We start from the raw sequence: 24,714 nt of genomic DNA on the forward strand, positions 1-24,714 counted from the left end.
ATAGTGCCATATTTATTTAAAAGACCTGTTGATTGATTTGAATGTGGGATGTATTTCTTAGTGCTTTTGAATCTTGTGCAGTTTTCCTACAATGTAAACATTCACGTCAACAACAAAAAACAATGAAGGTGATTCATAGAAACAATTTATGACTTTATTATAAAATTTGCAACACTAAAGTTGTATGAAGAGCTGAAGAGCAGAGCTTTTATTTTGGCGTGCTATATTACGCTCATGTGAATTATGCTCAAAATGAACAGATTCAGTGGTGGGGCGATTTTCTTATTTTAAAACACTACCATTCATACAGTCTACACTTCCCCATGTCCTCTAAAGTGTGTTCTTGTGTGTTGGTAGTGTTTGCAGTGGACCACACTTTTACTAAGAGCTAACCATATAAGCCGAGATTTCCTTAAGTGCTCCGTGTAAACAGTGGCAAGAACATGGGAAATTACAAGCTTCTGAACAGCACTGTCATGTCTCATGATGCTCTTATCCTTACATTGTCTCTTAATTGATGGGAAGGGTTGAGGTGAGGTATAGCTGGGCTGGATAGCAGATGGAAAGGGGGGGTCATGGTTTTTCTGGAATCATGATATATGAGGAGCGGGGGCCGTGCTGTGAGCTGAAAACAGCTTCAATATTTTATCACTGCAGCTAGGCCCAGCATCAAAAGTAAGGATTTTTCCTCCTTCTTTCAGTCCTTGACAGCCACAAATGCCACCAATGATGAGTGTGGGTGGAGAATGAGCTACTGAAACTATATACAGACACAGTTTTCTTTCTCTCTCTGTTTTTCTTTTCCTCTTTTACCTTTATGCCAATTTCTTGAATTCACTACTATATTGAAAAAAATATATATCTATACAGACAAAAAAATAAATTCTCTCTTTCTCACATGTCTGCATTTCTTTCTAGGCTAAGTCAAACTGGATCTAACCTGCAAACAGCATTAGAATTTTTAACTGGTTCCCAATCTGTGTCCAATCCCTGTTTGTCCACTTCAGTTTTTCCCCTTCTTTTTTTTCCATGTTCTATATTCACATTTTGACAATGAAATCATTATGTGTGTGTTGGCCTTTAATTAAAGTCCTGTACTGGCTGCTTACTTGCCTCTACCTTAGATGACTGCATCCGTGTTTCATTGTGTATTTATTGTGGAATTGATTAGCACTGCACCGGCTGTCGATGAAAAGCCCTTAACACTCGGAGAGCCGATAAATTCGGGAACTCGCAGAGAAAAACAACTTCTCATTTTCTCACATGAAAGTGGAGTACATTTTCCTGCTATTTTCCAATTAGAGGGAACAGTTTATAGTTGACGAATTTCAAAGCAGATTAACTTCACAAATAATCTGATTGACGGAAAATGAATCTAGAGTTCTTTTTTGTTGCTGTTTTCATTATTAGGAAGCAACATCTGTATTACTACTAATTATATCATTGCCATTAATCACTATAAAGAGAGTTCATTCATCTGCTATTATGGATTCCACTGAATCATGAAGCACTTCAGTACCGAGGGGCACAATGTGAATCACGAGATAAGACAAAAACATTGTCTCTGCATATGTATGAAGCCGGCTGAGCCATCTACATTTCCAGTATCCAAGTGCGTGTATGCAAGCAAGGGGCTTCAGGCTTTATAGACTATTCATAAGAGAGCGAGAGGCAGAGCACAAGAACCTTACTCAGCCTTGTTTGACTTAAAAGGTTTCATGTGACCCTTTGGCCTTTTTCCAAGCAACACATTCTAGTGCTGCTGATGGCAGCTGGCTGTGCACATCTGGGATGAAGCAACGTGTACCTTTCTATTGAAAAATTCTCTGCTTCACAATAATCACCCATCCCCCTTTTTTGTCAGCTTCTTTTTTCCCTTCTGCCAGCTGCTTGGTATAAAATAATTGATTAAAAATAAAACCAAGCGGGGCTGATCAGAGCTTTTGTGTTTCTGTGCATATATGCTCAAGATCTGAAGTAATTCAGCTGCAAGATCAGAAGGAGAACAGGGAGTTGAGATATATGCGAGACGTGCGGGGAGAAGGGGAGACAGAAAAGGGAGAACGAGAGAAAAGAGACTATTGATCAGGTAAAGCTGTGCTGGCCTGTCGATAGAGGCCTCTCTCCAGGGAGTGGAATGACACAAAATAGGGAGGCAATATTTATTAGGCTGTGTGTCCCTGACTATGTGTGTGCGCGCCCAAAGGGAGGGTGTGGGAGTGAGCATGCGTAGACATTTGCACAATGGGGAATGTCACACTGATGGGTTTTTAGATCGAAGCAGTCTTAATGCCTGCATGCAGACAACTCATGCATGCTCCATCTGTGGCAAGTTGTGAAGATAGGCCAATTTAGTAGTCTGTAAGCCTTCTATTGGAAAGTCAAGCTCACATTAAAACAGAAAATCATTGAAGGAAAGCAGAATTGTATCTCTTATAGGGTAATACTTTATGATTTTCCACAAAGACTTCACAGAAAAATAAAACTTTTATTCTGCCAAGGAAACTGCAAAGAGGTTTGGAAAGGACGACCCTTATTTCCCAATGATGCGATACAGAAGACAGGATGCATTCCTTGGTCTAATTTAAACACCCAGATGCTATTTAATGTCTATTTTCCTAAGATTTTAATATACAAGTTCTGTTCCATTAAAACACCAGAGAGCCTGATAATCCAAGGTTAATAATTCAGGTCAACCTAGCAGCTTAGGTCCTTAATTAATGAACAGTCATTTGCACGAACACACACTACGCTGATTACACTTTGAATAACATTATAGCATATTATTGCCAGATGAGGGAAAAAGAGAAAAGAAAAGCTGAAATAAAAAGATATGTTGAGGTGGGAGGAAAATAAAGCCAGAGCCATTGGCGGAGACTGTAGAGGTGACAACAGGAATTAGGACAGCTAAATTTAACCGTAGGGACCGTGGCGGTGGTGGTGATGGCAGTATGGGGTGACTGTTGGGTTTGCTGGAGGTGAGACAGACAGAAATTATTCCGACTCCTCACTTGTCTTTCTCAGCGATTCGGTTACATTTAAACAGCCTTAGGGTTAATCTCAGAACTGAGTAGCGATGTGCAAAGCGGTTCTTTCTAAAAGGTCGTGCTTCACTTGAAACAGGTCATTAAAAAGATTTGTTCAAAAGACACTTTCACCAAATCACTGACCAGAGCTTCAATTACGCAGTTCCACTCACTGACCCGCAACACGGCTGGGAGTTGCATATTCCTCATGATCCCCGGTTTCTGGAAATGTAAGGATTGTGACCTTGACAGACATGCCAAATTTAGTTTATGATTCAGCAGTCATTGGAGTCAAACTCTTTCTTTCTCATTTTTGAGCTGTGGTTTGTTTTTTACAATCACTCATTCCCTGTATGGTATGTGAGGAAGTCTATTCCTCTTTGTGAAGGGTTTTGGGAGCTGGCTCATCAACTGGGAAGTTCTAAAAATTTGGGACCCGCCTGAAAAGATCAGGTGGAGCCTTTTGTATTAGCATGATCTGAATGTCTTTCTCTTTTGCCACTACAAAAGCCTTCAAAGATTATCTGTCTGCTTACTGATTACACAGATGTTCGCTCATCTGTCTCAGTCCAAACAAAATTTAAACCAGAATCATTATAACTGCTCTGACACATGCTCATCTCTTTTCTCCTAAATATTAGTTATTTACATAATAAACATAGTTATAATTGATACGTTTTACCTCATCTTCTAAGGTTAAGTATGCTCTAGGGATTGAATTGTTTCACTCATATCACACTGTTAAAAAAAAATCCTAGAAAAACAGTAATATTCAGCAGCTGGGGCGCTAAAATAATACCAGAAAATAACAGAAAATAACTTTCTCATAAAAATATGGTTATTTTCAGTAATGACAATACAGTTTGTTGCCCTAATTTTACATGGGATTTTGCCTTTTTCAAGTGCTTTTAAACATTAAATTAGGAACATGCTAATGTGACTAAACAATGAAATTACCTATAAACAAGGTCAATGAATATGGCAATATGAATAATAATACTTAAATGTACAGAAATATACAGTTAACAGTTGGTTTAAATGATACTGGATTGCATGCCCTGGGACAGACTGACAGAGGCGAGGCTGACATATCGCACCATCGGCCCCTCTGGCCTTCAGCAGTAGGTGAAGTGTCTTGACCAAGGACACAACGACCAAGAGTGTCCGAGCCGGGGCTCGAACCGGCAACCTTCTGATTACAAGGCGAACTGCTAACTCTTGAGCCACGATCGCCCTAAATAGCAATAATAATTATTATTAATTGATGTAAAAAAAGTTTATGAGAATCATTTTATATATTTTTCTATAGCATTACATTTGAATTTCACAGTTCAATCTGTCAAATAACGGACACATATTTGTGAAATCATGATACATTTGTGAATGTATTTTAACCATCTAAATATGCATATGTACAGACAAATACATTCAAAAAACAAGAAAATTATGTTTTATTACATTACAGTGATTTTACGTTAATTTACATCTGAAATGTGAGATCAGTCTATTTATGTAAATTTAATGATATTCTAGAAGAACAGAACAAAACTGTAAAATACACAGTAAAATACTTTTATATTAGGATTTTTTTTTACAGTGCATAGCATCACAGCAACTGCACCGGCATGTCGATCCACTCGTCTTCTACAGACCAGTAAAACAACTTTTGGCTAAAGGTATGTGTCTTTAGGTTTATGTGGCTTTACATGCAGCCACATTAGGAATTATGTCATTGATTTGCCCACTACTGATCTTATGTTCAAGCAGGTAGATCACAGAAAAGAATGGCCTCCGTACATTTAGTGCATCTCTGCAAGCGAATTTGTTAGCACAAGGGCAATTTCAACAAGAGGCCTGAAAGTTTCCATTGCTTGCTAATCTGTTTTTATGTGCAACTTATATCTGGTCACATGAACTAGTTGAACTGCCAGATGGTGAAAATATTTTGTTTAGGAAAGAAATAGTGGAATAAATATTTAAGATGGCATGTAGGTGCAAGGAAAAAAGTAAGCTTTATAACCGTGATGAATGACATGTAATGATTCCATAATGTGTTTATACCTCAGAAACACTCGACTATATCTCGGTCTTCAATTTGAGAGAGTTTGAAAATACTTTGTTCTATTCCTGAGTGAAGGGAATGAATTAGGAATGACAAAGCACTATACAAATTGACAAGCACAATGCAAATACATTATTCAAGAGTACTGCTGCTGTAAGCACATTTTCAACTTTTTGGAAAAGTAGAGGCAAAAATTAGCTTTCAGGTCTTGTTTGTTTAGCCAGTGCTCACCAAGGCTCCTGGTTGTGTGCGTGTGCGTTTCTGCAGTGGGAGTGTAGTCTTAATGTGGATATAGCGTTTTGTTTCACTGTCATTATTCTGCCCATTTCCCTCCCACCTTTGCTTTTAAAAGCTCTTACAGTAGAAATGTTTTGTCAGGCCTGCCTGTGGTCCCTCCGATACATGCCAGCTGACTGGGCAGCCTGAGCTACTCTATTTACAAAGAACAGACTTGCCATGAATAATACACGAAGTGCCAAGCACAGGGATGGAGACAAGAGAGCGGAGAAGAGGTTCTGGCTTACTTTTTAGCCGGTAAAGCAAAGAAAAAAAGGAGAACCTTTTGAAATCATAAAACAAATACTTCTCTAGTCAGAGAGAGAATGCAAAGCTGGATGTTCAGCCAAAAGATGATTTATGGAGATGGGTCAAATCCTCCAGCAGCATCAAGAATGGGAATAAAACTCTTCTTGATTCTCTTAGAAGTACTGCGAACAGATTTGCTGAAATGCATTCATTATCAACTTTACAGCGATACACTTTCAACGTGGGTTAGAATGGCTGCATTCAGAGAAGAGCGGCTTGTCATCATTGGGGGTTATTAATGGGGTTTCTGCCTTACTCAAGGACACCTGTCTACTTTGTTGTATTCATATGCCTGGCTTCAATCAATCCCCGGCCCTGCTCTGCTTGATTTGTGTGTCTGTGGTGAACAGAAAAATCATAATAATAAAAAATAAACCAACAACTGTGGAATGGGGTGCAGTAACCATATACGATGGCAAAAGTCTGAATAAATGTGTGCTATTAGCAGACTTGTAACACTAATTAGATGTGACTATACCTTTAGTCACATCACACAATAAAGCAGGAAATACAACTTTACATTGAATAATGAATATCTAAAGATAAATAGAGTCAAGGGGTGAATTAATGCATTAATCAATTTGCTATAATGCAGCTATGGGGCTCTGCATGGACACAAATGCTTTACTGAGTTGGACTTGCTAAAAAAGCAACAGATAAAATCAGAAAAAAATATGCTATTAACTGTGCCTTACAAAGACAGCATTAATGCCTGCTAAGTACTGAACATGAAATATAGAACTGAAATTTAAAAATACAAACTTTCTCTTGTGTCAGATTGTTAGGGGACTTCTTTTAGAAGGAAAAAGGCAGGCTGACTTGATTATACATTCCAACTGTGAAAGTCAAACTTTCCCTCGACAGCTAAGGAAGGGAGGCTTTGAAACCAGTGCCATCTCTCTCTCTCCCTCTCTGCAGGCGTCTCCGTCTACATCTTCGTATGCTCTCTATCTTTTGCTTGCTCTCATCTGTACTTGGCCCATCCCCATGTCACCCGTCAGAGTACAGAAATCAAAGACGCTGAAAAGAAACATGTATGATAATGTGGAGAGACTCAACACAGCACATCTCAATATAGTACCTACATAAAACACACACAGGGACATACAAGCACATACACCACGCGCACATACCTCCACTGAGTCGAACACTTTGAGTCGGGGAAATCAGGCGTACACATACTCGAGATTTGAAAAAGTAGTTTGTGAACGAAGTAATAAATTAAGCTGAAATACTTTTAAATTTTTATGTTTGCACAGAATAGCACTGAAATGACATAAAATTCCACCCTGGGGTTAATAATATGGTTCCAAAAGCTGTAAAGCTGTACAGTGTAATGTGCATCAAAGTACAGGTTTTTTTGTTCTGTTTTTTTCTGAAATAGAAGGGCAGTGAGGGATACTCCTGATTTATCATCCTCCGTGGCCACTATCATTTATCAGCTCACTGGGCAGCAGATTAAGGGCCAGTTTTAAAATGGCTACTCGGCTGTGTTGCTCGGGCAATTCTATTACTGGTTTTTGAAATAGAGGAGAAGATGTGAGTACAAAACATATAAACCAGTGTTCAGGTAGGAGTGAGTTTATGCTACAATGACTTTCCTGATTTCTTTGAATATACTGTAAGAGCATGTACACTCAATATGTACACGTTTTGCAGGTTAAACGTCTTGTACTGAGAAAGCACAGGAAAAAACCTACTTAGACATATCTCATGTCCTTGAGAGCTCATTACTGTTAACAAGACAGTTACCGGAACAATACGGCCCATTTCCACTAATTCAGTTGTGATACATTTGACAGTAGGTAGACATTTACATACAGTTCATGAACAGCACACTTGATTGTGTACATGCCCTGAATACATCAGAATATGAATGTGATTAAAAACTAAATGTGATTCTTGTGCTTTTTGTAATTTTCTGTGATTATTCCAGTCAACCCGACACAAAACTGCTAAACAAATACCGGAATTCATGGCACATGTTTCTCCTGCTCCTTTATTGCAATTATGCATGCACTAGATGTCTCATTTCCCTTTTTTTCACTGAGGGGGGAACAATGTCTGAGGAGTTAAATCTTGGCTTCAAATGAAGCGCATGTTTTCAAAACCCAGTTTAAGCCTCTTGCTAACACATAATCAATTGTGTGCAAATAAAGGATTCTTGTTCAAGGACACCAAAAGAGTTCAAAGACACGCACTGCCTAATGATTCTTCCAGCAAGAACCTCAACCTGCGTTATTTTTTTCTAAAACCGATTTTACTTCTTTTGATTTCGCAGACAAAAGAAGTAAAACTCAAGGTTGAACAAATTCTGTTTTAATTAATTACAATAATCTTTATCTCTAAAAATGTATGGGGACAATACAAATTCTAAATGTTTTAGGGTAGGATGGCCTCCACCTAGGTGAAAATTACGTATATATCACATAAACTTTGTTCATATTTTACCCTGAATGAAGTCTTCAGGGTTGAATAGACTTGAAAGACCACAATTACTCTAACATCCTAGTATTAATGTTTAACTTTCTCATGCTTTAAAAGCTTAATCCCCGTTACCAGCAACATGGGATTTTCCCCAGCCTACGGGGAGCACCAGTGGAAAAAGAGTGTAATTGGGGTTGTACGGGGTATAAAGGGCAGGGAGCTAGAGAAGTGGAGGAAAGGGACAAGAGAAAGGAGACGAAGGACAAGGTGAAGGGGAGACTGTCAGCTCAACTTATCGACAGCTCAACCCCCACTGGGATAAATACAAGAAAGGTGTGCATTTGTATGCATGCGTGTGCATCCGTGTGTGTACACGTCAGTCCTGATGATCTGCTATGTCAGCTTGAGTAAAGGTCTCCCTCTGTGCGGATGCCCTCAGGAAACACTGACATTCTCAGCTGAGTTTCTTATGTGTTTTCATGTGTGTGAGTGTGCAGCAAGGGAGAGACTGCCTAGCATCGCAGCATTTCCTCTGACCAAATCCAATATGTTACCAGTGTTATCCAATATTTCAAGTATTTTGGATGCAGAGCCACTCCTAAAGCACTGGCTATTATTTCAGGTAGTCAGCACTACCGATGACTGATGAAAATTGGGCATCTATTTGTCCTGAAGCTGTCATTCATGCCAGGGAAGACGATATCTTCTTCCAGAGATGAGCCTCTTCTGCATGGCCAAAGGTTTGCTGTGCAAACATTCATTTTTTTAATTTAAAGAAAGGCAGAAACACATTGTATGCTCCAGAAACTGATCATTTACACTTCTTGAAATGTTTGAAAATCATAAACCGAAGCTGAGAACAATGAATGGTACGTAAAAAGAAATAAAGGCCTTTTGACAGATTAACATATCCATCCTATCTGACAATGAGTCAAAACAGGTCAGAATACAGTAGAAAGGGGATTCAATAAGTGACATGGCATAAAGATCTTTAGCAGCTGCCTGTGACTGGCACCTGTGTAATCCTAACAACTGTGAAAGCGTTCATGCACACATCACAAGAGAATTTCCCCAAGTTAAGTTTACTTCAGTTTGATTGGAGGAACATGTGCATTGTATCTGTACCACTCAATCAGGTTCAGTATATTGGCACTTGGCAGCTACTAAAAAAGTGTGAACAAAGGAAGTAACAGATAATACACGTGTTAAATGATCAGTAGTGAGATAAAAAAGATTTTTGTGTGTTTAATTCTCTATAGCTTGTACACACACACACACACACACACACACACAAATAATCCCCCCCCCCCCCCCCCCCCCCACCTTTATTTTTCTTATTTCTAGGCTGAGTGATTTCAGTGCAATTAAAAGCCTCATTAAGTGTCCTTTACCGCACACTGTACTTTAAAATCCAATGCAATCTTTAATTAAAACCTACCATGGAGTGAAAAATCTGCAAACAAAGAGAAAACTTATTGAGACCAGAAGTAAGCTTCTGGTATTTTTACCCAGAGATACAGGCAGAAGTCTGGCCTACCTGCCAAAGCTGCCAGGCTCACAGACAGACACTCTGGGGAAAAGAGATGAGGAACAGAATGTTTGCTGAAACTTGAAGTTAATGATCTTAGCAGAAAGGGTTTAGAAAATCTACAATAGTTTTTTAAAACTGTGCTCACAGCTAAACAGATGAATTAAATGAGAACTACTGCCATTGTAATATTTAATATCTACCTCCCCAGCGAGCTACCCGTTTTGTCATGTATTGCACGTGTGCAGAGTTCTTAAAACATTTACACTTGTTGAAATTTTCAATTAATACAGTGCAAGCATTCCACTCACTACCTAAGTCTTATGCACCACAGGCCACATAATGTGGGCATCAACCCTCAACCAATCCCCTTCAAGCTCTTGAAATAGTGACTTCTAAAGTCCAATGGGCTTAGCACTGCCCTCTTTTGCAGAAGCCAAAAAAGCCTTTGCATGCCTAGACACTATTTCATTACTCACTCACACTCTATTTTCCACTGCTTTCTATCCATACTTTCATTTCTCTGCCCATACTTTCACCCCCCATGTCTGCAAATGGGAAGATAGCTGCAGTCTCCCTGGTCTCTCTCCATCTAGTTTTTAAAGCAGCCCACTACTGAAAAGTGGAGAGGGAGCTTGTTGTGGGTCTCTGTGTGTGTATTTATGGGCACAAAAGAGGAAAAAAAATAAAGTAATTATTCAGGATTCACACTGTGTTTCTGGCTTAATGAGGTGGCGGTTAATCGCGAGGTCCAAACACTTTGGGGCCGGCTGGCCAACAGTGCAGAGAGAAGATGGTAGTCACAGAAGGGGTGGGAGGAATGAATACCAAATCCAAGCATTAAATGATAATGCAATGCTACAGAGAATATAACAAAAAAAAGTGAGACACAGTCACACGTGAAAAGCAGTTGGCTTTTATGTCTTTCTTTTGGATAAAAACTGCTGATTTCCCTTGTTGGATCAGGAGGTTTGTGGTAGACTTTTTTTCCCCCCTCTATTTTGCCGCTCTGCTTACTCATTCCTCCTGAGCTTGGACTGAGTTAGCTGGTGATGAGAATGTGAGAGGGCTAAAGCCTCCCCTTAAGTCTGTCCTGATCCATGCTGCGTTGAGGACACGCTGTCCATGCTGAAGGTAGTATGACCTTCATCACAACAAGTGGCATGACAATCGATGTTAAGCCTAAACCAAGTGCATTACACACAGTGAGGCAGGATTCTGTCTTGCTCCGGAGACCAGCAGCCATCATTGGTGTTTTTTTATTTCGTTTTTTTAAAGCTTTTTGTTTTTGCTGTTGGTTTGCCTTTCGACTGAAGTACCAAGCAAACGATCACCTGTAGAGTTGGTAGAGCGGAGAAGAGCGAATGCATTTCAGTGATCGGCTTTCATTAAAGTTCGGTAAAGAGAGACGGCAAGAGGAACTTGCCGTGACCAGTGCTTGTTTAAACCTATCAAGCTCATCAAACATTAACAGTAGGCTAGCTGAAGCAAGAAACACAACACTTAGCGAGCTGCATTTGGTCCCTTTAGAATTCTTGAAGTCAACTTATTTGCTTACTCATATGGTGTAAATAAGAGACTCTAGAAATTAAAAAAAATGCATGCTGAAAACCAGATAGTGTCCTGATGAAGGTGTAAATAAATGTAACAATGATTACAGAACTTGGAATAAATAGTTGCTTGCTAGAAATTACATGCAAACATGTATTTTACAAATTATAAAGAAGCAACACAACAAAATAATAAAGGACAAATTGTGGTCAGGGTTCACAAAGACTCTAGATAGAGACTCTAATTTCAGTGGCAATCTTTTGTACCACAAAAGCATTCTGATGAGTTTTTTTTTCATGCTGCGTGTGGGAATGTTAATGGAGAAAACAAATCGAGATGAGATATAGGGAGAGGAGGCAGATTGAAACCAGCAGCAATGCAAACACACTGACACTCGGCGCTCGATTAGTATGCCTGACAGGAGTATGGACTGGCAGCTGGATTCGTTGTACACATACAAGTTTTGTGCTAATGCCCAGCCAGTGCATATAGCCACACAAAGAATTGCACAAACAGAGCACCTCCTCCCTGGATCTTCCTTTCCATCCCTCTCCATCTCATTTTCTCTCCGTTGTTCTCTCACTCACATAAACAGAAAAATGAAAGAGCAAGAGAGAAACAAAGTCCTCGTTCCACACGCTCTTACACAGCATCTCTGTCTGAGTTGGTTCCAGATGAATAAGGCAGAATACCAAGTGGCCCACTTATACGCTATGCAGAGACAAATAGACCAGTCAATCACTGCAGGCTGCAGCGGAATAACAAATGCTCTCTGGTATGTGTATGTGCGTGTATGTGTGTGTGAAAGAAGGGGTATGAGCTTTTTTATTATTTGCTGCTCCACGAATGCATCTGCGTGCACAAACATAGTGTTACAATGCTGGAAACAACCTGCAGTTCTAGATGAATGTGATGTGTTTTTCAGCATTACAGCAGACCCAGTCTGTTTCTACTGTTAATGAGAACAGGAGAAAAAAAAGAGCGATGCAGGAAAAAAGAGATACAAAACACTGTTGGAGCGGCTGTGTCTCAGAGGTGCTTCCAAACTAAAGCCTGCAGAGGAATGCCAAGCACCAATTTCATTCGTACCTCATCATTCCCTTCAGCCATATTTCATTTATTAACACAGCCCCCCCTCAACTGCCTTTCCAAAGTGCAGTGCTGTAGGCCTGCCAGACTAAACTGACCACTGAAGGTCACTGAAGAAGCAAAAACAATACTATTCAGCAGAAGAGCTGCTCTACAAAGATTAAATCTTTTAATTACTTCAGATATCCACTCAGAAGGACTGTGTCACACAAACTAGAAAAAAAAATGTATCCGGCATGACTGAGTGACAGACCATCCCCTTACCTGGGATGGTGTGGGGATGGTGAGGTGGAGGTAACAGGAAACATTGTTAACATGGGCTACACTGACCAGATCCAATATCAACTTTCTGTCACAGGGAAATTAAATGTCTACAGCATCACATTTTTTTTTCTATAACATCAGTATCAGTGTCAGCTGCTAAGTTTAAATGAAATCGCTTCAGTGCCACTTACGGAAACACCTTCAGCAAGCAGGCAATTGTACTAAACCATCCACATATTTTCTACCTCTTATCCAATCAAGGGACATAAGAGGGGGGTGGAGCCAGCTGTCATAGGGCAAGAAGACAGACATAGACATAGACAACCACTCACCCTTAGGGCTAATTTTGAATGACCAATTATCCAGAACTCACATGCATGTCTTCAACCTGTGGGAGGAAACCAGTGTACCCAGAGAGAACCCACTCAGACACAGGGAGAACATGCCAACTTCACCCTGCCCTAAATTGCTAGTGGAAACCCTCAAAACAAATAAAGAGACATCTTTCAGATAGCATGACACCAAAACTCCACGTGAACCACGAGTTCCAAAATTCTCCCGTTCAGTTGGTAAAGTATTAAAAGTATTCAATAAATACACAAATTTTTTTGAACAATAATAATTTAATTAAACATGAAAGGAAAAAAACAATACATTTAACTTTAAATGTTTTTTCTCTGTGTTTTTGCTTCCTCACATCCCAGGTAGTGGACATGATTGGCTGACACCCAACAGGTAATAATATCAATAGAGACAAATAGCCTCACTTTATCTGGTACGACACATACGCTGTTATGGAATCTCTTCTATCTGTGTGTAATATCTTCTCCAGTGAACTGTGAATCTGCATTCATAAATAATAACTGCAGTGTCAATAATTCTGATAACCTTTCCACCTAGAGTGAAACAAACGACTCTGGGACTGGACTGCGGAAACGACTCGAGCTTTCTCCACTGAAAAATATTTACCACGTGCGACTGAATTAAGCTGTAGGTGTGTGACTGTGCATGTTCGCACCACTCTGTTTTATGTGTTCGTGTAGTGGAGTGTAGTGCACATGCAGCGAGTGATTATTCGCCCAAGGACCCTCTAAGCTTTGTCTACTATGGCCACCAAGAAAGATCTTTTACAAACAACAGCACAAGAAATAATTACTGAAATAATTATGCATTTTTTTATTCCCCACAGAGAATGAAAAGCAGTGGCAATCACATATCTTTTTTATTAAGTCTGTTTCTGTGGCCAGTAACACCGTATTAAGATTGTGCGTGTACTCTTGTCATTTATTTTTGCTTGCCATCTTTCTTCTTTTGATCACATGCATTTAAACTTTTTCTGTTAGAGTTAAAAGGCGAGGAGACCCAAACACTTGTTTATCCCAGATTTATTATGATTGTGCAAAAAGACAAACAAGCAGGATCCCTATTGGTAAGAGTCTGCAACTGCAAGTCGTCTGCATCCGAAGTAAACATGTTGAAATATCTCGGCATCTGGAGCACCCATTTCATATGCGATTTAAAATTGCTACCCAGTATCATATTTCCTACCTTGGTTTTTCACAGCAATTTGAAGAAAAAGAAATATCCTTGAAGTTCAGAGCGTTTGAAATTTTTCTTACATAGTGATAAGATTCAAGAAGTCCATGTTGTACGAAGAGAAGAACGTTAAGATCAGAAGCCAAGAAGCCAAAAGCTCAAGTTAGTGTGAGCTCTCAAAGTCAGAAGATGAAATTTGATTTTCATAGTTTCAAGCAGACAGTAATGACAGCAGAAGGTCAGGTCAAAAGATACAGCGCTGTTGTCGGGGGAGAAAAGACAGGCTACAACAAAAACAGGCTACAGCAATGCATGCAAACTTGGAAGAGGCTGACATACTGCTGTGTTAAACATTTGGAAAAATGTGTCAGTTGACATCAGTTTAGTTAATGATTATTGTGCTGATTATTCCAGACTGTTTAACAGTTCTTCAATTTATCATCTTACAAGAAAAAAATACTGATAGGGCCTTAATGTTTTTCAGTTTAATTTTAATTAGCTACGCTGACATGTGAAAACTAGCCCATTGTTGTGTCGCCAACAAATTTGTGATGCCAACAGTTTTTTTAAGCTGTTATGAATGAATATTATGAATCTTACACTAGTATGTCAACCCCTCGCTGAAAACGCATGATATCATTTGCAGCAAGTTGTGAGAGAACTTTAACCAGCAGCCAACAGATCTGTAAAATTGCACTTTTATAAACAAAAAAAGATGAAAGGCCCGTGTCAGTGTTCACAGTCTTACATGTCTGAGATTTTCACAGTTTGATTTAAAGCTGAATCCTTAATAAGACTTTTCTGCACTGCAGACTCAAACTTGTTCTACATAGATGCTTCTTTTTTTCGCTCCAGTTACACAATAGATTTGATCGGGCTGCTGGTGAAGTCCTGTCCTCCATTCTATACATTCTCACAAAACAGACACGTCTTCCAGATTCTTCTACAGAGCACATGTTGGTTTACTCCCTGGTTCCTCATATTTCTACCTGTCATGTTCGAAAGCAGCACAGTAAAGCTGCTAACGCGCCCCACAGGCAACAACTCGAGCACAGGAATAAGCCTCCTTTTCCCTTTTCTATCATTTGCTCTCCCCTCTCAAGCAGCGAAGGATCTCTGCTTATCTCGGCATAGCTGTCATGCCGACAAAACACTTATCACCTTCTCCTCCTTGCTTGAGAGTTCCAGGAACCAAAAGAACACCTTGCTAATCAGCTTCTTACTATCATGCCCGGTCATATTCTGTATAGCTAACCCAGCAGCCAATATAACGACGAAAAAAGCATACAATAAAGCTGAAGTCTATCACAAATAAAACATGGATTGGTTTAAAAAAAGAAAAGAAAAATCAGCAAAGAAGCCGAGGCTGGTACTTCTTAACCCACCACTTCATGAGCAAACAAAGACTTATGCAAACAAGTCTATTAGCCTGTCACCCTACTTGTGCCCTTGCTTACATCAAGCCTGTGAAGAGTGCTGAATGCTAATTGTACATAAGCTCCAAGTTACCAAGCAGCACACTGCTACAGACAGAATTATTAAACAATGCAATATTTATTTATTTTTTTTAAAAAGGTATAAAATTAGCTTCATAATTTAGCTTTAACAGTTAACAACATCATGCACTAAATCCAGAATAATGAAAAATCAAACCTCACAGTCAGGTTTCTTATAGCTTATAGTAAAAACTTCCCATCAGACATCTGGATATTTATGAAGTCATTTCCACACTTCAGTCAAGCTAGTTCACACTTAAGTATAGGGTGCACAGCTACTTCACCCTCAGTAAATGCATTAGCCACAAGCAGATTACAATAGTATGAACGTACGAGAGGAAAAAAGAATGAAAAGCATTGACCTAAAAACCACACAAGTGACTAACCTGTTTCTCGCTGTTCTCTACCTTTTTTCTTTCACTCCCCAGCTTCCAGCCACCCAGCAGGGGACCGTGTGGCAGGGACATGGGACTTAGATCACTGTTTCTCCTCACAGCATGTGTTAGCACTCATGGTAAATTTCATGGTGAAGTTAGAGTTGTACAGGGTTACTCTGAATAACAAGACAGTACCATCACCATCTGAAGAGTAATGGATGAGTCCAGTCTGTGTGGCCCTACTGCAGTCCGATAATGACTTTACCTTGTTAAACAATGTTTATGCAAGCTGTAGAGCATGTTAACATTTGACTGCTCACAATTAAAATATCCTAACATTAGCTAATAATTATAACTATCCAATTAAAGTCATTATTATTAGCTAATGTTTAGATATTTTAATTGTTAGCAATCAAATGTTAACAAGCTCTGCAGCTAATTTACAAAACGATTTTTTAGTTCCAAAATGAGACACCGGATCTGTGAGGATGTGTTCATGTATGTATAAATACAGCACGAGAACATCCATCTACTAAATGACGGCTTGAAGATTCATGCAAATGTTTTCCAAAAGAACTTTAAATTATCATTTGGAGAACGCTCACCAGTCACCGTATTAATACAATACTGATCTCTTTCATTGACACTCTGAAAGCAAACTTACAAAGTTGCCTGTGGAGCTTTAACTTTAAACCACTAATCAACAGCTAACCACCACTGAATATGTTTCCACCGCATGACTCACTGCACTCACGCACCTTTCTAACCATTTTTAAACAATTAAAACAAAAACTTTGACTTACGGTCGTTGCAAAATGAGCCTCCATAGGACGTCATGCTGCAATCGCAGGTGAAGCCCTCCCACTGCTGGAGACACACCCCCTGATGGTAGCAGGACTCCTCCGTACAGGTGGTACTGGGTCCTGAAGACAAAACCAAAACACACGGCATCACATTTTTAGTTCAATCTCATTCAAAATTAAATATTTCTAAGACCAAAAGGCAGAAGCAAACGATCATGCAGTCCACTCTTCTGGGTAATGAGAGCAAAGGACACATTTTAAAGCTCCATTTAGCAATTCATGACTTTCCCACTGTGGATTACACACACTATTGACCCAACAGTGCACCGTCACATCGGCTGATAAGATTCACCAAGTGTTTTGCCTTTGTTGACTGACTGAAATGGAAGAAGACAAGACTTTCCAAGAAAACCAGATTTTGATTACTTGTGCTCAAAGTAAAGATGGTAATGGTAAAATGATCATGCTAGAAGGCAAAAGAAAATAACTATGAACTACTGTTATAAGATTAGGATACAGATCACATGTTAGGAAAACAATGGTTCTAAAAATAAATGTGTGTGGTGGCTGTTGTGTTGGTGGGGTTTCTCATTAAAATCTCAATTAAACACAGACATTTTCAAAGAACCATGGTTCAGTGCCAGACTAATTTGCTTCCACAAAGATAAACAGACATCTCACTGTGCCCTTTACAAGTGGTCCAATTAAGAAAGACACCCTACCCCCCCACCCCCGTGCCCCAAAGTTATAAAAATGAAATGTTTTATTTTGTGTTGTTTATACGCCAGTTTGCATTTAATCATTAGTTTTTAATAATCCCGGGCTCTCCCCACAGCATGTCTTTTGTCCTATCTTTCTCCCCTTACCAACCAATCACAGCAGATGGCTGCCCCTCCCTAAACCTGGTTCTGCCTGGTTTGCTCCTGTCAAAAGGGAGTTTTTCCTTCCCACCGTCGCCAAGTGCTTGCTCATGGGAGGTCATCTGATTGGGGGTTTTCTCTGTATTATTGTAAGATCCTTACCTTAAATATAAAGTCCCATATATGAATCAAAGTGAACTGAATTGTTTCAAATTGTCCGCTTTCTGTGTTAACTATGTTAGCTGCCTCCTTATTTACTCATTAAAACGATGTTCCCTTAAGGAGCTAATAGAATATACTGTCATAAGCAAAAGCCATTGAATTATTTGTTCATTCTTCCTTTATATTACTCACGTTACCTTTGCATTGCTTCCTGAGAACTCATGAGAACTTGCTATTAGGTGCCTTAGACTTGTTGGAGCATAAAACTCCATCTGTTATGTTTGCTCCAAATGTTCAAGAAGAGGTAAAAAGGAACTGAGTACATATCTCCATTACCTTGCTGTTGTCAACCGGGTGCTCGACTAGCAGCTTGGTTACAACTTGAACATCTGCCTACGTACCAATAGTGTTCTTAATTGGAGTTTCTTAAGCAAATATTTTATCAATCCTTGCAAAAATTATTATGTAGCTTACGTGCTTTTTAAAAATTATTTGTTTAATTATTTTGCATAATTAGAAAATGTAAATTGAAAGCATTTTGTATTTATCTTAGACATAGACTCTGCCCATTTTTTTGCTTATTTCTCCTGTCTTGAGCTACAGTGACTAAGCAACAGTGCTTTTGTACCTTGACTTCAACTCTCTCAGTCTCCTTCACTTCCTCCCCTCATCTTGTTTTTTGTTGTTTTGATCCGCTGAGTCAGTAGGCAGTTACAAGAGAAAGCTCAATGTTCTAGCCTTTGTCTGGCCTTATCTCTGGAGAGACCAGACCAGCAGCCACCTCTGACCACTCTGTATCCCCAGTCCACAAGCTAACAATGACCTAAGAACCAGGTTGGTGCGGACGCTGGCAGTGATCCATATCCAGGAAAATAATACATCTAAAAAAGTCACCTTCAGTGGTCTTGCTTTTTCTTTTGAAACCCAGCAATTTAAAGATCTAACCTACCAAAAGATCAATCATGTAAACAGTGCTTCTTCTCTGGTATACATGGTTGGGGGAAAATATTCTGAAAGTGATTATAGTTAAATTAGATAACCAGTCAGAATTGTTTTTGATCTATTCCTGCAATATCAACAAGGGAAAAAATGGTTTTGCAACAGCCCCAGGACTAGATATACTAATATTTGTCAAAAGAGTCCACCGTTCCAAAACTGGTCAATTACTACTGCTCAAATCCCTGGCACATCAAATCATTAACTAATATTAGCATCCATTTCTGGTGCCTGCGGGATTCAATATGATAGCTTAATGCAGTTTTAAACTCTGTTTGGAGCGAAGTAATTGTGGTGTATAACTGTAGGCAGGTAATAAGGCTGGCTGGCAGAAGTAGCAGCGTTAGGGAGCAAGAGAAGGGGGGGGGAGCTGGATCACTACTGCATCTAGTCGGCCAATGCGGTCCTCAGGGAAATCAAGTCTGTGCTCTCCAACGTTCTGTATGCCATTGAGACGTGGTGGAGGGGAGTTAAGGGTGGGGTGTGTGGAAGGAGAAATGCTATAGCCAAAATCTACTGTTGTACTCAGGATTAACTACCCCACACCATAGCCATGCAGCCTGAGACATGGTGGCCAGCCCGGCGCAGCGGAGGTAAAAACATGACAAATGCAAGATTGATGAAGCAAAAGCCAGCAAGGGTGGAGCGCTGCTGAGATTTGCCACACTGACAATAACATTAGAGGGGAGAGATGCTTCCCTCATGCAGGTTTTATAGTGCAATAGAGAGGATATACAGAGGACAGACTGTAAAGAGTGTCCTGAGCTCTGAGAATTGGGCGTGGCCACTGGCGATATTAGGGAATAAAGTATATGGAAAATGGACTAGGTTACTTTACTTCAGTGTCTTAAATGGTAGCTTAGTTAAAGAAGCAGGCTTATGTTAAAGCAGGTCACAATGAAACTTAAAGAAAATAGAGTTACTATTAAAAACAAGATTTTTACTCATGTCCCAAAACACCAAACTCAACTCCCGAATTGTTTCCTCATAATTGCAGTTAATATGTAAAGTGAGAAACTGTTGAACAGCTGGCATTCTCTAAATGAAATGACTCTTATTAATATCAAGACAAGTGTACTCTACACTAGATGGTAATCATTGCCATTTGATTTCCCCCTAGTGACTCACAGGTATGATAATGATTTAATGATTGATTGAGTGATCTCTTAACTTTAAACAGTTTAATTGCATATTAAGCTCAGTATATGACAGCTGCTTCTTCTGCTTACCATCGCAGCCTCGTTCCACCTGGCCCACCCTGTGGAGGGCATCTGCGATCAGGTCAGGGAGTCTCCCATTCAGGTCCACAGAGGCCAGACAGCCCTGGTACCCGTCCCGAGATGCAATCAGTTTGGGCAGATTGCTGTACATGCTCTTTGTCACGCCACCGATGTACAGCTCCCCTGCAAAACACACCCATAATAAGATCAATGAGAAATAGCCAATGGAAAACATTAGTAGAAATCCTTTAAATTTACTGGTTCATTTTAGTTAAAAAACAACAACAAACAACCAGTGTCAATAGAATGCTTTTATACAACTTGGTGGCAGTATAAAAATGGGTTGCCAAATATTTCAGTGGTCTAGAAATAGAGCAATGATGGAAATACATGCCAAATAATTACATCCGTATTTGGAGTATCCCTCAGTGACTGTAATCAACTCAGAAATGGATTATGAATGCATAGCAATATCTGTGTGTATGTGTGTAAATTTCCAAAAAATCAATTTCATTATCTCTTGGAAATCTAAAGAGATATTCAAATTTAAATGTTTACTCTAATAAAGTCATTTTTTGAACCTTTACGTGTTGGACATCAAATGTCAAAGAAATACTTTTGATGACGGAACATAAATCCTGCTGCATTTGCCGGTATAAAATGTCAGATACTATAATTTAGTTTTTGAATAAAAAGCATAGTTATGGATAAGAACTTGAAAATCATGTTAAACAGCATAATAACAACACCAAGTACTGTGACAGTGGCTGCTGGTAAAATGAGCAAATCATTAAGCCATCTGTAGTTACATGGGGTTCCTATGAATGCCACACTATGCTTGTGTACTGTGAAGATTTGTACCATCAATGTTGGGAGGTTTTCTCCTGAGAGACACTCTGACAAAAGGCTTGTCACTGAGGCAGCAAGAACATGTCTGAAGAACATGTTCTATTCAAAGAAACAGCTTAGAGTTGACATGTAAACTGTACAGTAGCAAGCCACAAGGATTGGCAATGTCATGTGAAACCTGTCAGTTGTATTCCACCAACATGTCCATGTACCGCACTCTCATGGAGTGAAACATAAACATATAAAGCTCTATAAGCAGACAGAATATAAGAATCCTAAGCAAAATGATAAAGCTGAGTTATGGAAAATCTCAGTGCTCAACTACAAATGAAGGTCTCTTTATATTACTACATAAAAGGAAATAACCATCACTTTTTCTGTCTTCCAATTATTTTCCCTCTTTCTTTTTGTATTTCAGCCCTCTGTTCTGGAAAGTTTTGCAGAAAATGCCAAGTGAAATTATGATAAACACAAAAAGGCCTTTGATGTAAGTGCATATGAATAAACACGGTTTGAAATGCTTCAGGCTTTTCATATCATCAAAACTCCTACTTTACGCTTTATCTTTAAGAAGGCATAAAACGAGCATCCGGCAAAACCTTTCACACAGGGGCAAGATCCTGCTACAAAGACAAGGCCATCTGAAAACCTTCCTACTTGGACAAACTAAAATAATTATTTTTTCACAGCTAAAAACCAGAACTTTCAGCTGAGAAGCAATGAGCCACAAGGTCAATTATATGTGGACTTTGTGTAATGGAATGAGTCAATGATGTTTGCCAAGTCGTGTCTAGAATTAATGAGTACTTGACACTTCATATTTTCCAGCCAGGGCTCCCAGGCATTATAATCAATACAAGGAACGCATTAGCTGTCCAACTGAATGATGTCCTGAAATCAGGGCTGTAAGAACCATTTAGCAAATATGAAATTATCAGTATGGAATTAATCTCAAAAGAGCAAACAACGCATTTCCGCAGAAGTCAACAGCATGTTAGAGATTGTACTAACCAACTGCATAACTAGAGCAGACGAGACAGGAGGGAGGGCTGTGCCAGATGTAGTGTAAAAATTAGTCATGCAAGTTTTGTTTTCTTTCAGTGGAGTAAAGAGTACAGCTGAAGAATAAGTATGCAGCGCAGATGCACACGCCCACTCAGCGAACTGGGGTCTCACTCTGCTCCGATTGGAGTTGAATATCTTTTCATTTGAATTACAGATTTCTTTGGCTAAAGTTTTGCCTCCCTTGTTCATCTGGGCCATGGACATTTTGTTCCACAGTAAATATTAAAGCTCATCTACCTTCTTTTTTTTGGTTTTGTGTTTTTTTCATCTAACACGGTTTCAGCATTGTTTTACTGTGAAGGTTCCTGACATCTGAAGAGATCACCTATGTACATCACAACTTTCTTATGTATTAATTTTCTGTTTATACAGTAGAATGCTTCAATTTCACACAGTTATAATGAGCACAATTTTACCATTTTCACATTTGACAGATGCTCCTAATTTAAGCTCATTTGTTTTCACACTTATTTGAAAAATAGCTCTTAAAACATAAGATGATGTAAGGCGCCGACTTTACTTTCAATCACATCTATAATTTTCTGTGAGCTGTGATTTAGCACACAGTGCTACTGATAGTCAGGTTCAGAGCTTAGCAAAACTCTCTGTTTATACACCACTTTGCATTTCATTATTAGTTATTATTAATCTCTGGCTCTCTTCCAGACTGTCTTTTTTCTTGTCTGCCCAAACCGGTCGCGGCAGATGGCAGCTGCTTCCTGAGCCTTTTTCTGCCGGAGGTTCCTTCCTATTAAAAGGGAGTTTTTATGTTCCAAGTTCTTGTTCACAGGGGGTTATCTCATTATTGGGGTTTTCTCTCTAGTATTGTGGGGTTTTTACCTCACAATATAAAGTGCCTTAAGGCAACTGTTTTGATTTGGCGCTACACAAATAAAACTGAATTGAATTGGATAAAATGATTTTTCGAGAGATGATCTCTATCATGTTGTGACTGCCTACTTTAATATTTAAATATGACGAGCACAGTCTTGTTAAACAGATTGATCTTTCAGAACGAAAAGCCTCACAGTTTTAGGACTGTTTAAGAACAAAAGCTTAGAACGATGAGTAACCATTTTCCTCCCAGCCAGAGACTGTGTCGTGGTCTGGGCTCTGCTGTCCCAGCAGTAATGCATGGCTGTTCTGCTGAAGAGCTCAAAGACATCCACAAGACGGGACCAATTACAGCCTCCCAGACATCACCGGAGAACACCACCTCCACATCTCTACGGTTACCATAATGACCTCTCAGGGGCTGATGGGAGGAATTGGGATGCTTGGATACAGAGCTCTAGAGAGTGTCTGACAGCACCATGTGCAAGAGCACACTGCATAACATTTACACTCGACGAAAAAGATTTTAAAGGGTTTCAAAGTGCAAAGTAGAGCTCTGTAATAATGGTTTCATTTCTCTTTCATGGTGTGAAACCTCATATAAAAGACTTTGTGAGATTTGGATGGATCACTTTGGGAACAATGGGAGGTCTTCAACACTTGACCCTTTTTTGATAACTCCCAACTTTATATTTTTAGAAGTGCACGTGTTAAAATCTATTATTATTTAGCTCATATTGCAATAAAATCAATTTACTTTAAGCCTGCAAAGTATCAGAAGATTTGAAAATACAGAAAAATCTTAATTATGTAAAATATTTCAGCAATATTTCCATTGCAGGATTCACATTTAAGCAAATATTTGCCACTGGCCATATTAACTCCTTTGCTCAAAGGGTTGGATTTTCTTGAGCTGTATTGATTCCAGTAAAGCACAAGCAAGCTCAAAGGGTACTCAGAGATTTGCTTAGCTGTTATAAATATGGCTGTGCTGAAAGTTTCAGGCAGAAAATCGTATAACAGCACAGCGACAGTGGGAAACGTGGCATCAGATCTAAGTGAAACTGTCAGAAGTTAAATTGTTTTTCTAAGAAAAACTGGGGCTTTCTCGGCTTCAAATCTGAAGTTTAGCAAGAAGGCTGACAAAGGGGGTAGTACATGACATTGAAAAATGCCTTGCATAAATTGAGAAGTTGGATCCGAAGCAATATCACGCAGACAAGAAGAGAAATGGAAAACAATTTCATCACAGACACAGAATTTCCTAAAGTTCTCTTTGTTGTCCACGTTCAAGGTGGTGCACAAAATGACACTAAGCAACACAGTGGGTTCCCTTCTCATTTAAATACGCTGAATGATTGACGATAAGATCAAAAGGTACCACTGATTCTAACTGAAAGCAAGAGTCTGGTTTAAATATCACAATAAATATCACAACAATCCTCTTATCACCGGGGTAGTGATAATTTTGTCCAAGCAATTTTAGATCTCCCCAGAATAAGAAAGAATTCAGCTCTTTTTCGCAGCTCGTTTCATTCTATGACAGGCCAGCAGCATGCAGGCACGCAAGACAAAGGAGCTTTTTATTTCCAACTTTTTTTGGAGAATTTTGTTTCAATGAGGGGTATAAGTCCCGACAGTTTCGGCTGTGTCTGTGTATATCCACTTCGTGCTTTGGTCTAAAAAATGGCCAAAGTTTGCAGGATTAAAAGAATGTTTGAAAGACATAGTCGCATTTGGGGCTTTGTCTGTGTGCAAAAGTCCCAAAGCTCCAATTTGATCCCTTTTATTATTTTATACTTATCTGCACGCCACAAAGCCCTTACAAAGATACATACATATGCATAGAATAGGTGTTTAAGATTTTAATTCATTCTCTGCAAAAAAAAAAATGTTGTTTAAATCCAATAACAATGTTAAGCTGTTCATTTTATGCGGTCAGTATGGCTCGTCAGCTCAAGACAGGAACTGTATCTCATCCCTG

The 24,714-nt window shown here is 39.2% G+C and overlaps 1 protein-coding gene across 1 annotated transcript in view; it reads right to left on the minus strand.

Moving 5' to 3' along the window:
- The window catches only part of nrxn2b (neurexin 2b), a 643,742-nt gene that overhangs the window by 260,651 nt on the left and 358,377 nt on the right, over positions 1 to 24,714 (minus strand). The window contains 2 exon segments of the mRNA XM_025905407.1: positions 16,745 to 16,864; positions 19,992 to 20,165. Coding sequence (XP_025761192.1) covers positions 16,745 to 16,864; positions 19,992 to 20,165 — 294 coding nt within the window.

This window comes from Oreochromis niloticus, linkage group LG3, assembly GCF_001858045.2.
Source record: "Oreochromis niloticus isolate F11D_XX linkage group LG3, O_niloticus_UMD_NMBU, whole genome shotgun sequence".
NCBI lineage: Eukaryota > Metazoa > Chordata > Actinopteri > Cichliformes > Cichlidae > Oreochromis > Oreochromis niloticus.